General features: G+C 46.6%; 1 protein-coding gene across 1 annotated transcript in view; it reads right to left on the reverse strand.

Moving 5' to 3' along the window:
* Positions 1-6,684: 6,684 nt before the first annotated feature.
* Positions 6,685-17,390, reverse strand: part of LOXL1 (lysyl oxidase like 1) — a 177,774-nt gene continuing 167,068 nt past the window's right edge. The window contains exon 7 of the mRNA XM_085643899.1: positions 6,685-7,702. Within this exon, the coding sequence (XP_085500025.1) occupies positions 7,696-7,702 (7 nt within the window). The 3' untranslated portion in view covers positions 6,685-7,695. The remainder of the gene's footprint in view (positions 7,703-17,390) is intronic.

Genomic DNA, 17,390 nt, shown 5'->3' on the forward strand with positions numbered 1-17,390 from the left:
CGTGAAGAGACAGTGTGAAAACTTAAAACTGGAAGAAGGAGGAGCCAGTCTGGCAGCTGTGAAGGCTGCTGTGGGTAGGCAAGAGTCCCACACACTGTCGGGTAAAATGTACTGGCGTAATTAGCACCAGGGATCATTCAGCAGCACCAATACGTTTGCTTTCCTTTCAAAGCAGCGACCTGCAGGGGATAAGGGAGGGGTCACTTATTTTCACTTCAGCTGGGCTCAACATAAAAGCCGCCCCTAAAGGGCATCAGCCCTTATTTTGTTGGTGTCAAACCTGCTTTGCAGCAATCTGGAGTCTAAACCAAGATGCCAACGCAAAAGAACTAAACAAAGGCACTCCGTTTATTATCACTTCAAAAGCGCGTAAGAGTTGCTATGATTTCAAAGCAGGTTTTTGACGTTGTTCTACCTTTGCATGTAAAAAAATATGCATGCACTGCAAAAATATCAGATGCATCTGCTTGTACGAGTAATTCATCTAATAATGACTTAAATAGCGCTTATTGTTTTTATAGTGCTACTCATCCCAGTGCATGGTGCCAGAATGAATTACATCACATAAACTTTAGACAGTGACACTAAATCATGCATGTGCGAAAATCAATGTACAGGGAACGTTCCCTAACACAATGAGGGTTACAAGGTGCATCCATGCTGGAACACATTACATGTTAAGAGTGCTTCCTCTGGGGAAACACAAAGTCAGGATTTAAAACTTCACAATGGATGGGGGCATCTGTGCTAATAACCCTTTCTAGCAAAATTAAAATAAGGAAAGATTGAGAAAAAAACATAAGGTTCTAAACCCCAGCACTGCAGTTTGCATGCAGGCCTTTGATGCTAGTTCATCACGCACTGTGCTGTATTAGAAGGACTGTGATTTGTTAACTCTAGTTGCCTGTTGGGTTTGTGAGGCAAGCTTTGATGTGTCAGGCAGCTGACAAAAGTGTGCACAGCTAATACTGAAGGAAGGATTTTCCATTAACCTGAAAGAACGACGTGGTTGAGAAGAAAAGATACTAACCAGCACAAATTCGGTACTAAGGAAAAAAAATGTAAGGTAATAATTATAGTGGAGAGATATAACACTCTAATGAACAGTGTCTAAGAGTGGGGGTGAAAGGGGGGAGGAAAGAACCACTTGTCCACACAGCATCAACTGCAGGGGCCAATTACAACCCTCTGAGCAACGAGAAGCTCTAAAAATGTCTTGAAACAAATGCAAAACACCTGAAATGGGAGGTCCTGAACTTACAGCCTATTTCTAAGATGTATGTTCTGTAAAATAATTGTGGCGTCATCATTCATCGCAATTAAGATACACTATAAGGACGTTCACCACGGGCCTGTTGAGCCATGTCCTTAGCTTGACAAGGCACCAATCGTGGATCGACGCTATTTAATAGGCTCAGAGTAAGTTGGAGAGACCAGTGTGTCTCAAAATAAAATGAAATTAAGAATAACGTGCCTCTGGTTTTCAGTACCATATAGCTGAAACTGGAGGTGCAGCCATATAGTTTATGCACATGCTGCAGAGTTGAGTGAACTTCAATGCAGAGAGAGTGCATAACACACCTGACTCGACTGTGGCTCTAGAAATGTCTACAGGGTGTTTCTACGTGTGTCTGCCAGAATGAGAACTTGCCCTGGGCGTCTTCCAAGTTCTTCGGCTGGGTTGGGCAGATGGGCCACCAGGCTGCAGGAGCAGGCAGTGATGATGTATGTAGGTAGAAGAGCTGAGGACGATCCAATCTTGAGCTGTGAGAAAGCTCACCTGTGTCTGCCAGCCAGACCAGAGAGGAAATATCCCCCGCCAAACCCGGGTTGGTACAGAAAACACGCCTGGGCATCAAAAGGAAATTGGCCCTACATTAGCAAATCAGACAGCTAAAAGAGTGGCCCACATTTGCAAATAGTGGCAATTTTGTACTAATCAAGACATGCTATGGAGGCGATTTTCAAAGTATGGGAGACTGCGGGAATGTATGCTTGCTGCAGCAAAATGTTTGTGGTAATGCAATGGAAATCAGCAGTAAAACCCAGCATAACAGCCTGACAAACAGCCTAAAAACCAATCCACTCACTGACCTGTCACACCTACCCTTTGGGGATAGTACTGGCGGCAGGAGAGGCAAGGAAACCGAAAGCTATAAGCTGCAGCCTGCCCCTTCACACGCTGTAGATGTTCATATGGGCAACCACGTTTATTTAAGGACACTTCAGGCAAGGTTTGTTGTATTATCCACAAATCACCAGTAAAACCTGGAGCACTAGACCAAACAGGCCTACAAACTCCCAAAATAAATCCGACTGCACACAGACCGGCAGAGCTACCCATAGGGACTGTACTGGACACCCGTCGGGCCAGCAGTGAAAAAGGACGCTGCCACTTACCATTGCACACGCTCTACGAATGCAATCCAAGGTATGGGAGATGTCGACTGCATTTAAGCTTGCTGCAGCAAGACTTGAATAGCAGAGAAATCAGCAGTGAGTAAAACACAATGCACTTGTCACTCATTGCCTTTAGCAATCTTATAGGTAGCGGGTGAGGCGCGGAAAATGAATGTGTCCCTGTGTAATGTAACTGACGCTCATGTTAAGTGATCTAATACATTTGGATTGAGTTCGCTCTATATAACACTGTGTAAAAAAAAACAAAAATCATCTCTGTTGCAGGACTACTATCCCTGAAAGGCAGTGACACACGTTTCTGCTCACATCTATCGCCACCTGAGTTCCTAACCTACCAGAGTCCAGTGACCAAGCCATTCTTGAAGCTAGTGTAGACCTCTGTGTTCCAAGCCTGATTCTGAGGCAGACGTAGAATGTGTGAGGGTCCACTTCGGTAGTGTAGTAACGTGACTACTGAATTTGGTTGTAGCGAGCTCTATAAACCATTTTGATGCTACAAAGAAGACCTCTCTCTTTAGTGCACCCAGGTGCTGCTCTTTGAAGATTTTATTGCACTTGTGTTTCAATCTTCACCTTGGCAGCGCTTTCGAGGTCCCATCAGTGCACTGGCGGTGACGTCACGCCTCAGCTCTCATTTGTTTAGAGGAGTGGATTTCCTTTGGCTCTTCTGTGGCATCTCTACCGGTTCGGGGCACTACAGAGAGACTTGGGGGGAGGGTAGACAGAGAGGGGTAGATGATAACCCTTTCATTTCAATGGCCCTATATGATGAACATGATTGCCTTGCCCCAAACGTGAGCGTATAGTTTCAGTTCGTGAGTGTCTGCTTTCAAAGTGACTAACATTTTTAAGATGAGTGTTGCCGCTACGCTTCACATGAGCATATAGTACCTGCCGTAACATGATCTTCTGGTATAACTCCATAGCTTAGGTACGTAGAGTTTCGAACTAATGTGTGAATAGAATAGCACTCGTTACAATGCATGCGTTTTCTACGCATGCTATTACAATGCAAGTCATTACAATGACGCTTTGTTACATCGTATGCCATTACAACGCAAGTCTTTACAGCGACTTGCTGGAGGGGGGTGGCGCTGGAGTTTAGAATAGTATAATTTACTATTCCAACACCAGTGTGTGCAACAGTAGGGAAGGTGTAGGATTGAAAATTCAACAAATCCAACACCTTCTGCCCCCTACAGCAAGTCGTTGTAATGACTTGCATTGTAATGGCATGCGATGTAACACACTTCGTAACGACTTGGGTTGTAATGGCATGCGATGTATCGCATGCGTTGTAAACGATGTTTCCCGTGTGAATATAGTGCCTGCCCCTAATATGCACATGCAGAAGCATACCCTAACATGCGTTAATGTTTGAGCAGGCAAAAGAAATAACGAGGCAGCACAAGCAGGCAGGAGCGCTTGTGAAAAGCGCTCTTAAAGTAATAAAAAAGTAGTCCCAAAACAATGTCTTAAAATGGCCACTGCGTATGTGTAGCAGTAATTGGTTGCTGCTCTTAGGGAGGGCTAAAGACAGGAAGAGACATGATGCATGCATGGCAGGTGCAAATGGAGAGAACAAGCAATGCCACGATGAGGGAGTCAGCAAATGGCAAGCCTATAGGCGGGCTGTAGCCCCCAAAGTACATACAATGCATTTTGAGACAGAGCTTGCGGGCCATCTAGAGCCGATACCTAAAAAGGATCTCTGTGACAAAAGCAGTAACCCATTGACTATCCACATAAAAATACAAATATACTGTCTGCATGTTAAACGTTGTGCTTTGAGGCAGGTACATTAATCCTCCATCCGGTTTTCTTAGGAGTCAAAACTGTGGCTACACAAAACACAGATAACTCCAGCAAGGTTAATAACCACCAGTTTAATCTTTCTGTTGTTAATAGCTCCCAAAAGTGTTGGGCACATGTGCCACAGACTCAGCAGTAGGCTTTGAAGGCCAACCGGACGAGTTTGACGCCCCTCAGATATAGTACGGTAAAGAGGACTTCTTAAAAGCAGAGGTTAGAGTGGCTCACTTAAAATAGGACAGTGATTAGTAGCACCTTTGCATGCTAAATTAAACTGGCTGTCATGACTGGCTCCACTGGGGATGGAATGAATGATACTTATTTAAATTATGAGGCACGGGTGTCATTGGCTTGTGTTAGCCTATGACAGTAGTCCCCCCCCCAGTCCCCCCCCCCCACCCCCCCCCCCCCACAGCTTGTGCAACCTATATTGTACAACAAGAGCTCGGGGTTGAGCATGTAGTATATAGCATTTAATTTGTTCCTCTGGCACTATGGTGTGCAGTCTCGGCGAATCTGCATGCAGGTTTCAACAAGGAAGTGATCCTTGACTGTCTTGCTTGTGATAGAGGTTTGGAAATACCATGGTTGCAATATATTAAGAAAGAAATGTTAAATCTGAGGAGATCTGAACTTTTCTCCAATCTCTCTGCCATGTCTATGTCTGATCTAGGCTGGCTCAAGAATGTGTTTAAAACTAGGAAACATCGGCTCAGAGAGGAAGGTGAGACCTCAAAGTTCTCTGTTAGGGAGTAAGTGAATCTTCAAACTACCCTTAAAATGGAGCCATACTTGCCATGGGTACCTGGGATAGAGTCCTCTTAACCAGATTCAGGCTTCGCCATTTGAGGTAGCTCCTGAGCTTCGCCTTGGGCCATTATGACCCCACTACAGTTATCTCTCCTTGTGATGAACACTCACCTCAGAGCTTACTCCATTTTACCCTCGTCTTGTACTGTTTATTTTAAGAGGTTTTTAGTTCCTCTAAGAAGAGAATCTGGCATCAGAAGGTGTGCCGATGCTCTGTCATATTTGCACCAGTTAAATTCCCCCACTCTTTGGACCTCAATTCACAGAAATGTCAGAGGTAGTGGAGGTGACATCACACGCCCTTTGACCTCCACTTTTACTCACACACATACACACAAATTCACACATATACACTCTCTCACACATAAACACTCTCTCACCGGCAAGCACGCACACAACATACCTTTAAAAGCATTTTTTAGTTACCTCAGCTGCCATGAAAGTGTATAATTACATTTCAGAAGACAAACTAATACAAACAGGAACATTTACTAGGGGCATTTCAAGTTCTCTTAATTGGTCCTGAGTGACAGTTTTATAAACTTTTACACATCCAAGTTACGATAAGAAAGGCTGCAACATACGATCAGTGTATTGACATCGAAAGGACAAAACACTCAGTTGCATTAGACCTACATGGTCAATCAAGAGTGAAGCATACTTTAAGAAAAAGAAACAAACACAAATTACTGTAGACGTGCTTTGTGAAATGAGTCTCTCTCTCACTATGGGCAAGCCGAACCGATTGGCATTGTCAATGTTTGTTATGCCACATAATACCACTTTGCTGTTTATGTGGCTGAGGTATTTATTTTGTAAGAAAGATTTTGTATAAATGTTAACACATCTATCTAAGTGCTTCTAAAGTTCTTCGAAATACATTTAACATGTATGTTAAGAAATACATTTAACATAAAAGGTGAATCATTTGTCTCTGTGGTTTAGAAGTGCTTTAGAATACATTTTGTCTGAAAAGTGTGCTACCTGGCAGTTTATAAAGTTCTTTGTATGATAGGTGATGCACATGCATCAGAGCTTGTTAAGTGCTGTAGGACGCCACTTGTACGATGCGACGATGTCAGTACCTGTAAAGTGCTTAGGGGAAGTTTGTGTGAAGTGTGAGGTATCTTAATGCTTGCGATGTGCATTGGCGCGCAGATTTTAATAAAGGTGATTGATGAACCGCTCTCGGTTCTTTTAGTGATGTGGCTGCCTTTAAAGTGTTTCTGAGCACATTGTATGAAGGCTGATGCACCTCTCTCGGTGCCTATAACGTGCGCAGGGGAACAGTTTGTAGGAACGGTGATGCACTTATGTCTCTAAAGTACCTTTGGACACTGCCTGGATTATCTTGAGCCCATCTACATGCTTTCCCAGCACTTTACCTTACATATTACTCGTATGCATTCTTAAAGTGCTTTCGGATATACTAGTAAGCACTTTTGCTTTCATGTTGCATTCAATTTTAGGACAGTTTCCATGAATGTGTCCGGCTAACCCTAACTTTGAAAAGTGCAAGGGCATGTTTTAGTGGAAGTGCTTCCAGTGTTTGCTTAATGCTTAGTGAATACGTTTCTATTCACGCCCGCGTGTGTCTGCAAGGCATAGAGTCTCTGTAGTGTTGAATTAGGTCATTTGTGCTTTTTTGGATGTATAGAACCAATCATTTTATTCAACCAAAATGATCAATACAACAGAAATCGACATGAAAATTTTTAGCGAAAAGGTAAATACACAAATATTAACACAAACCATTCAAGTTGAATAGACCCTATATTACTTTAAACAGTATCCTAGCTTGAAGTAGTCTGGTCCCCTCAGCAGAAGGTCTCAGGGGAGGGAGGTCAGAGAAGCCCCATCTTCTGAACCTGCAAACTTGTGCCCTTCAGTCACCAGAGAGATGGCCATGATGGAGTGATCTCCAGGCCCCAGAGAGCTAAGCAGGGGTGAGCAGTCCTCAGCCCGGGCAGAATGTGGTGGTCTTCCGGACGCAGAGAAAAGGCACAGGATGGATAGTCCTCCGCTCCAGAGATAGGCAGGAATGGCCTTTAGCAGAAGAGAGATGAGTAGAGTGGTGTGGTCTTCAGGCTGCATAGAAGTGGACAGGATGGATGGGCATCAGGCTGCAGAGAGATGGCAGGATTTAGTGGTCATCAAGCCGCAGAGGGATGGGGATAATGAGGTGGTCTTCAGGCCGAAGAGAAATGGGTAAGAAACAGTGGTCCTCGGTTTGCAGAGAGATGGGCAGACTGGGGTGGTCCTCAGGCCACAGGAAGATGGGCAAGATGGAGTAGTTCTCAGCACCAGAGAGATAGGCAGGAAGGAGTGGCCCTCAGGCTCCAGAAAATGGGGCAGGATGGAGTGATCCTCAGCTCCCAGAGAGATGGGCAGGATGGAGCAGTCGTCAAAGTGACATGGAAAGGATGGCGCGGTCTTCAGGCCACAGCGAGACTGGCAGGATGGAGTGGTCTTCAGGCTACAGCGAGAAGGGCAGGATGAAGTGGGTCTTAGTTCGCAGAGAGATTGGCTGTAGAGAGTGGTCCTCAGGCCCATAGGAGATAGGCAGTATTGAGTGTCCTTGGTCCACAGAAGGTTGGGCAGTGTGCTGTGGTCTTGTGAATACAGCTATGCTCTTTCTTGCACTCACTGAGATCAAGACCTGCAAGAGAAAAAGGTATAAAGTGAACGAGGATCCTGTCTGGTTGTGTACTTTACACTTCTAGTTTGACTACAGCCTGTCAGGTCAAGCACACCAGGCTGACAATGCACTTCTGCAAAAGACACACACTCATTATCAGTTTGTTAGGAAGGGGAAATTAGGGAGATAATGAATGTTTATCTTTGGCTTACATAGTCCAGAAAGCTTAGACGAGGGAGTGGGTGCCACGTTTCAAGTGCCAGAGAGTCACCCTAAGCCAAGCATAGCACAGACTTGGGTTGAGGCTTAGAAATGTGAAGGCAGACTCTGGCTGGCGCTCTGAATGAAATATCAACAGACAAAGCGAGTTCATAGACAAGTGACTAAAGGCCATATGTATGAACACATTTTCCCATAGACACAAAATGGGTAAAGCCCTTTGAGTGGAATCGGACCCATGGCAGCTTGAATTAGATCTTCCATAAGGCAGTGTTCTAGGGTCTTGTGCCCCAGATTAGAGTTTAAGGTTTCTGCATAAAACTATTGTCCTAGGGGTCTTTGGTCTGTAACAGGTTGTTATAGGGTCTTGTATCCTAGGGTGAATTTCCCTAGGCCTCCGCAGCACAGGGTTCTGTACCCTGAAACAGCGTGTCCTGAGGCATTAAGCCACACTGACTTCTGTATACAGAAACAACTTCTCCTGTGACCTAGTGCTCTACAGTAGAGCATTCTAGGTCTTTATTAAATTCAAACTTGCTCACTGATTTAGTGTGCCTAAGCATCTTGTTCCTGGTGTACACTGTTTATGATTTTCTCTACAGGAGTAGTGTACATTTAGTCTCATGCTCTGGAATAGAATTTTCGTAGGGTCCCATGCACAGGAATTGTTTTACAATGTTTACGTCCTCTGGTGCAAAGAGACCTTGGATGTCACTGCGTGAGCCCAAATGTCCTAGAATACTGTGCCCTTGAGCTAAGTATCCTATGTGTGATGATCTGGAGCAGATTCCTATGCCCTTGCTGAGAGTGTCATAGTATCTTGGTCGCAGATGCAACTTATTTTAAAGTCATATATCCTGATGTAAAGTATTCCATGGGATTATGTTGCGGCACAGAGAGTCTTAGCATCTTTGTGCTTTAGAGGCAGTCCTAGAATATAGTGCCATTTAAAGAGTGTTCTAGGGGCTTTGACATAGGTGCAAAAGGTTTTAGGCTTTGTACACTGGTGTAGAATTTTCTAGTATCTTGCACTCTACGTTCAGTGGCCAACATTCTCGTAGTGCCCCAGAGCACAATATGTTCTTATGTTTTACTTTACAAGTTCCTCTGGTCATGTTTCAGAGTAGAGTACCCTGCCTTTGGCCCAAACTCCTAGAGACTTGTGCCTAAAGCGGGTATGATGGCCTGGATCAAAGCACCCTAAGCCTCCGTGACCGGAATTACCATATGCTAGGGTCTTACTCATTGATGAAGAGCCCCCCGTGTATTGGGTTCTGAAGTAGGGTACTCTAAGTTTTTACACCACAGGCCAAAAAATCTGGGAGCACAGTGTCCGAGGGTCTTAATTGTGGCTGAACAGTGTCCCGGATATTGGGTCCTGAAACAGGATATCCTAGGGTCCTGTGCCCTGCAGCAGATCATCAAACAAAGTGTGGGTGTTCTGGGGTGTTTTGCTTGTCACAGAGGGCTGTGCCATAGAGCACAGTGTCTAAAGTTCTTCTGCCCATGTTGGAATTAGTTAACCTCTGCTGAAGCAGCTGATGGGGGCACAGGAAATGTTACAGAGGTAGAGAAGTGAGTGATGCAAGACAGCGGGATAGTGTACAACCCTTCACAGAATTTTATTCTATTGGTCTTTGTAGGAAGGTGGAATCTGACTAATGGTTGCCCCCAACTTTTTGCCTGGTATTTGAGTGGTTTTTGACTAGTCTGGCTGGGATCCTGCTATCCAGGACCCCAGCCTATCTGCTTTCTCCCTAAAACTAATGTGAAGTACCCTAGGTACAAACCAATTGGATGCTGAGGATGTCCTGACAGTCCCTTGTAGATGGTACCCTAGGTACCCAGGGCATGGGTCCCTCAGTAGGCCTACCAGGGCTGCAGCACTTATTGTGCCACCCTGGGACAGCCATACAACCTGACACCACCAGACCACTACTGTAGTCTTGGTAAGGTGGTGCTAGCACCCCTTACAGGGATATAGGTACCCTATATCCCACCCCATTACAACACATATACTCTCATAGGTCACCCCTATAGCAGGCCTTGCTAATCCTACAAGGCAGGGTGCTGAGGTATGTGTGAGGGGGGACCCCTACATGAGTAGGGCCCCTCTGCAACCTTCGTAAAATCATTGCTGGGTTGTTTGTAGTGTAGCCATACCATATACTCTTAACCGCATTATAAGTCTATCGCGATAACGCGATAACTTGAGAATGGCTACACAGAACCATATCATGTTTGGTGTCAAACATGTAGGAATCATACCCCCAGTCCAGCCATGGGCATGAGGGTACAATTACCCCCTGCTAGAGGGGCGATATGGGAAAAGCGGCAGAATTTAGACACCAATTTAAAAGTGCACATGTAGTACAAAATGGCTACTACCCGCCACCCACACGACGCTGGCTGGCTGTTGCTGGGGAAAACCCCAGCCTCGCCAGCTGGACAATAGGGCTCCTGTGGCAGGGAGGTGCTAGCATCTCCCTAGACAGGATAATGTGGATTGGAACAGGGTGGGTGCACCAAATGTCCTTTCAGAGTTGCACGTAGGCAGCTACAGCGCCTGCATTCTGCATACACCGCTTGGAACCGGTTCAGGGGCATCCTGCCCCTCGCCCATGCGGGAAACACACAAAGGGGAGAGGGTGTAGCCACCCTTTCCCGCCTCACCACTCATTGGTGGACACTACTCTGGACACTCCCCTAATCTTGGGGATAAAGGTGAATAACGTGGCCCCAGAGCCTCAGATTAATCTTGAACTTTACAGTCTTGACCTTCGACTTGCTGCTGCCCAGCTGACGTAAGAAATCTCCCTTGGGTTAAAGGAGTTACCCCCCTGCTTGGCAGGCATCTGAAACACTGCAAGTGACCCGGTTGGAACCTCGCTGCTCCTACGGACTTCGACGACTTCCAGCACCCTTGAGGTGGGTTTTCTAAGCATCCCAGAGGCCAGTGAGTGTGCACAGTGAACCTGAGCACCGTGGACCGCGTGGGTGCCGAGATTCCCAATACCCCAGGACACCAGCCACCTCTTGCATAGCACACGACCCTGACCAGTGGGGAAGTTGTGCTTTGGCCCATTATTGAGCCACCCACCAAGCAGCATTTGTGCCAAAGTTCAGCGCCCTAGCCCCCTCCGGAGGCCCGTGGGCTCCCTTTTACGCACTCCATTTTGCTGCCTTCCGCGGTCCCTTGTCTCTCGACTTGTGGGCCCGAGCGGAGGACAATCTCGACTTCTAAGAGTTCTCCTGGTTGCTCCAGGCCTGCTCTATAGTCTCCCCAAAGGAGACCTCTCACAGACCTCGTGGGTCTGCACCAGTAGCTGATTTGTTCATCTTGCATGGGTTGCGGTTGCCAAGGCTTAGTGGATCCAATCCGGACACTAGCACCGCAGCGACCCTCATCCAACGTGGGACAGTCGCCCTCCAGAAGCTGGCCTTCCTTGAAGCCTCCCGGAGCCCGTGGCTGCAGATCCAAACTACTCCTCTTCCCACTTGAAGCACCCGACATTGAAGGGCTCTTTCCTTTGAGCTCCCTGGTCACTGTGCCGTGACCCAGACTCTGTCCCCTCTGCTTTCAGGTTCTTCTCTTCAACTTCTACAACTTCAATCTTCACGGCATCATCGACGCTTTTGGCTAGCAGCACTTTTGAACATTTTCCCATTGAAAATTAGCCCGCGACATCGAAAACGACCTATGCACCCGGCTTCCCTGGGGCAGGTAACAGTGGTACCTCGGTACTCTCGTGGTAGTGGGCTCCTCAAAAGCTTAACTCTAAAGTTTTAACTTTGAACTCCTGCTAGAAGTGTCTTTAATCTGTGTAAATCAAACCGCAACATTCTCCATCGGCTTTAATAGAGATCCCGATAGCAGCTATTTCCACTGCACGCGCCTCCCGTGGGTCCCCTTCCTCATAACCTGGGGTGGATTCTTAAGGGGCCAGCGATCCTAAATGCCCTAGGCATTGTCTGTAGAATTGTCGTGGTTCTTATACCACTTTTTTAATATATGGTTTGGTCCCCCCCTGGGGCCCTGTGATTCCAGTGCTATTTATTGTGTTTATAAATGCTGGTTTGAATTGTAACTTTGCCACTAGCCTCATAAAGAGACTGTGGGATTCTCTCTAGAATAAATACATATATTTTATATATATACATGTGTGGGCTACTCTTTCATTTGGTTATTCAAGAGGTTATTATGGTAAAACAATAAGCTTAACACTACTTCAAGACTTAGCCTGAAGGCTGCTCTCCACAGCTACCACTAGGATAGCTTTCTTTAAAGGTTGTCTTAAACCTATCATCAATAAGAGTCGAATTGGACTGGTGCAAGGTGTCCCCTATAACTAGGAGACACCATATGCCAGGCCAACTTCTCACATTGGTGTGCAGCGATGGGATTCAAGCTTGCCATTGTTTTACCAGATAACAAATTGAATTTCTAAAGTGAAAGCCACTTGGTACCAAAGGTACATATAAATTCAAGCTTAGAATACAATGGGCCCGATTCACAGAACTAACTTAAGACAAAATCCTAAACTTACTACCATTTTGGTATTCACAGAAGGCACTTACTCATTTTGGTATTCACAGAAGGCACTTACTCATTTCGGTATTCACAGAAGTTAGGAGTCCTAACTTTAGGACTCCTAAATGCCTTCTGTGAATACCGAAAGTCTTAAAATTTGGATTTTTCTCAGTTTAGTAGTAGTATAGTTAGGACTCCTAACTTTAGGACTCCTAAATGCCTTCTGTGAATACCGAAAGTCTTAAAATTAGGATTTTTCTCAATTTAGTAGTCCTAAATCTAAATTTAGGACTATTAAATTGAGACAAATCCTAATTTTGCCCCAATTTTGCCCCAAACATTCCAGTGCCCTCCACTATTCCAACCAGAGGGACCCAACCCCCAGCTGTAGGCAGCAGAGGTTGACCCTTAGGGCCAGATATGACACAGTCATCGGCAGAAAGGCTTCCATGGTGACCAGTGACCTGAGGAGGTTGAGACCACCCCAAATAGGGCCTCACTTCCAGACTCAGACACCCCACCAGCCCACCTCTGTACCAAAAACCAATACAGGTAATTCCCCTAGACTTTGGAGAAACTCTAGAACCCCTTGGGGTAGGATTTCCCAAGTGGACCATGAGACAGGGAGCAACCATGCTAGTGCAGGTTCTTCCTTATATGGCCACTCAGGAAATAAAGGCTTATCTGGACAAGGTTAGCCTTATCTCCTTTCGTTTGAGGGGGGGGGGTGGGGGGGGGGGTATGTAGGAAGGTGGAATCTGACTAATGGTTGCCCCCAACTTTTTGCCTGGTATTTGAGTGGTTTTTGACTAGTCTGGCTGGGATCCTGCTATCCAGGACCCCAGCCTATCTGCTTTCTCCCTAAAACTAATGTGAAGTACCCTAGGTACAAACCAATTGGATGCTGAGGATGCCCTGACAGTCCCTTGTAGATGGTACCCTAGGTACCCAGGGCATGGGTCCCTCAGTAGGCCTACCAGGGCTGCAGCACTTATTGTGCCACCCTGGGACAGCCATACAAACTGACACCACCAGACCACTACTGTAGTCTGGGTAAGGTGGTGCTAGCACCCCTTACAGGGATATAGGTACCCTATATCCCACCCCATTACAACACATATACTCTCATAGGTCACTCCTATAGCAGGCCTTGCTAATCCTACAAGGCAGGGTGCTGAGGTATGTGTGAGGGGGGACCCCTACATGAGTAGGGCCTCTCTGCAACCTTCGTAAAATCATTGCTGGGTTGTTTGTAGTGTAGCCATACCATATACTCTTAACCGCATTATAAGTCTATCGCGATAACACGATAACTTGAGAATGGCTACACAGAACCATATCATGTTTGGTGTCAAACATGTAGGAATCATACCCCCAGTCCAGCCATGGGCATGAGGGTACGATTCCCCCCTGCTAGAGGGGCGATATGGGAAAAGCGGCAGAATTTAGACACCAATTTAAAAGTGCACACGTAGTACAAAATGGCTACTACCCGCCACCCACACGACTCTGGCTGGCTGTTGCTGGGGAAAACCCCAGCCTCGCCAGCTGGACAATAGGGCTCCTGTGGCAGGGAGGTGCTAGCATCTCCCCAGACAGGATAATGTGGATTGGAACAGGGTGGGTGCACCAAATGTCCTTTCAGGGTTGCACGTAGGCAGCTACAGCGCCTGCATTCTGCATACACCGCTTGGAACCGGTTCAGGGGCATCCTGCCCTTCGCTCATGCGGGAAACACACAAAGGGGAGAGGGTGTAGCCACCCTTTCCCACCTCACCACTCATTGGTGAACACTACTCTGGACACTCCCCTAATCTTGGGGATAAAGGTGAATAACGTGGCCCCAGAGCCTCAGATTAATCTTGAACTTTACAGTCTTGACCTTCGACTTGCTGCTGCCCAGCTGACGGAAGAAATCTCCCTTGGGGTAAAGGAGTTACCCCCCTGCTTGGCAGGCACCTGAAACACTGCAAGTGACCCGGTTGGAACCTCGCTGCTCCTACGGACTTCGACGACTTCCAGCACCCTTGAGGTGGGTTTTCTAAGCATCCCAGAGGCCAGTGAGTGTGCACAGTGAACCTGAGCACCGTGGACCGCGTGGGTGCCGAGATTCCCAATACCCCAGGACACCGGCCACCTCTTGCATAGCACACGACCCTGACCAGTGGGGAAGTTGTGCTTTGGCCCATTATTGAGCCAACCACCAAGCAGCATTTGTGCCAAAGTTCAGCGCCCTAGCCCCCTCCGGAGGCCCGTGGGCTCCCTTTTACGCACTCCATTTTGCTGCCTTCCGCGGTCCCTTGTCTCTCGACTTGTGGGCCCGAGCGGAGGACAATCTCGACTTCTAAGAGTTCTCCTGGTTGCTCCAGGCCTGCTCTATAGTCTCCCCAAAGGAGACCTCTCACAGACCTCGTGGGTTTGCACCAGTAGCTGATTTGTTCATCTTGCATGGGTTGCGGTTGCCAAGGCTTAGTGGATCCAATCCGGACACTAGCACCGCAGCGACCCTCATCCAACGTGGGACAGTCGCCCTCCAGAAGCTGGCCTTCCTTGAAGCCTCCCGGAGCCCGTGGCTGCAGATCCAAACTACTCCTCTTCCCACTTGAAGCACCCGACATTGAAGGGCTCTTTCCTTTGAGTTCCCTGGTCACTGTGCCGTGACCCAGACTCTGTCCCCTCTGCTTTCAGGTTCTTCTCTTCAACTTCTACAACTTCAATCTTCACGGCATCATCGACGCTTTTGGCTAGCAGCACTTTTGAACATTTTCCCATTGAAAATTAGCCCGTGACATCGAAAACGACCTATGCACCCGGCTTCCCTGGGGCAGGTAACAGTGGTACCTCGGTACTCTCGTGGTAGTGGGCTCCTCAAAAGCTTAACTCTAAAGTTTTAACTTTGAACTCCTGCTAGAAGTGTCTTTAATCTGTGTAAATCAAACCGCAACATTCTCCATAGGCTTTAATAGAGATCCCGATAGCAGCTATTTCCACTGCACGCGCCTCCCGTGGGTCCCCTTCCTCATAACCTGGGGTGGATTCTTAAGGGGCCAGCGATCCTAAATGCCCTAGGCATTGTCTGTAGAATTGTCGTGGTTCTTATACCACTTTTTTAATATATGGTTTGGTCCCCCCCTGGGGCCCTGTGATTCCAGTGCTATTTATTGTGTTTATAAATGCTGGTTTGAATTGTAACTTTGCCACTAGCCTCATAAAGAGACTGTGGGATTCTCTCTAGAATAAATACATATATTTTATATATATACATGTGTGGGCTACTCTTTCATTTGGTTATTCAAGAGGTTATTATGGTAAAACAATAAGCTTAACACTACTTCAAGACTTAGCCTGAAGGCTGCTCTCCACAGCTACCACTAGGATAGCTTTCTTTAAAGGTTGTCTTAAACCTATCATCAATAAGAGTCGAATTGGACTGGTGCAAGGTGTCCCCTATAACTAGGAGACACCATATGCCAGGCCAACTTCTCACATTGGTGTGCAGCGATGGGATTCAAGCTTGCCATTGTTTTACCAGATAACAAATTGAATTTCTAAAGTGAAAGCCACTTGGTACCAAAGGTACATATAAATTCAAGCTTAGAATACAATGGGCCCGATTCACAGAACTAACTTAAGACAAAATCCTAAACTTACTACCATTTTGGTATTCACAGACGGCACTTACTCATTTTGGTATTCACAGAAGGCACTTACTCATTTCGGTATTCACAGAAGTTAGGAGTCCTAACTTTAGGACTCCTAAATGCCTTCTGTGAATACCGAAAGTCTTAAAATTTGGATTTTTCTCAGTTTAGTAGTAGTATAGTTAGGACTCCTAACTTTAGGACTCCTAAATGCCTTCTGTGAATACCGAAGGTCTTAAAATTAGGATTTTTCTCAATTTAGTAGTCCTAAGTCTAAAGTTAGGACTACTAAATTGAGACAAATCCTAATTTTGCCCCAATTTTGCCCCAAACATTCCAGTGCCCTCCACTATTCCAACCAGAGGGACCCAACCCCCAGCTGTAGGCAGCAGAGGTTGACCCTTAGGGCCAGATATGACACAGTCATCGGCAGAAAGGCTTCCATGGTGACCAGTGACCTGAGGAGGTTGAGACCACCCCAAATAGGGCCTCACTTCCAGACTCAGACACCCCACCAGCCCACCTCTGTACCAAAAACCAATACAGGTAATTCCCCTAGACTTTGGAGAAACTCTAGAACCCCTTGGGGTAGGATTTCCCAAGTGGACCATGAGACAGGGAGCAACCATGCTAGTGCAGGTTCTTCCTTATATGGCCACTCAGGAAATAAAGGCTTATCTGGACAAGGTTAGCCTTATCTCCTTTCGTTTGAGGGGGGGGGGGGGTATGTAGGAAGGTGGAATCTGACTAATGGTTGACCCCAACTTTTTGCCTGGTATTTGAGTGGTTTTTGACTAGTCTGGCTGGGATCCTGCTATCCAGGACCCCAGCCTATCTGCTTTCTCCCTAAAACTAATGTGAAGTACCCTAGGTACAAACCAATTGGATGCTGAGGATGCCCTGACAGTCCCTTGTAGATGGTACCCTAGGTACCCAGGGCATGGGTCCCTCAGTAGGCCTACCAGGGCTGCAGCACTTATTGTGCCACCCTGGGACAGCCATACAAACTGACACCACCAGACCACTACTGTAGTCTGGGTAAGGTGGTGCTAGCACCCCTTACAGGGATATAGGTACCCTATATCCCACCCCATTACAACACATATACTCTCATAGGTCACTCCTATAGCAGGCCTTGCTAATCCTACAAGGCAGGGTGCTGAGGTATGTGTGAGGGGGGACCCCTACATGAGTAGGGCCTCTCTGCAACCTTCGTAAAATCATTGCTGGGTTGTTTGTAGTGTAGCCATACCATATACTCTTAACCGCATTATAAGTCTATCGCGATAACACGATAACTTGAGAATGGCTACACAGA

Source organism: Triturus cristatus, chromosome 3_1 (assembly GCF_964204655.1).
Source record: "Triturus cristatus chromosome 3_1, aTriCri1.1, whole genome shotgun sequence".
In the NCBI taxonomy this organism is placed as follows: Eukaryota; Metazoa; Chordata; class Amphibia; order Caudata; family Salamandridae; genus Triturus; species Triturus cristatus.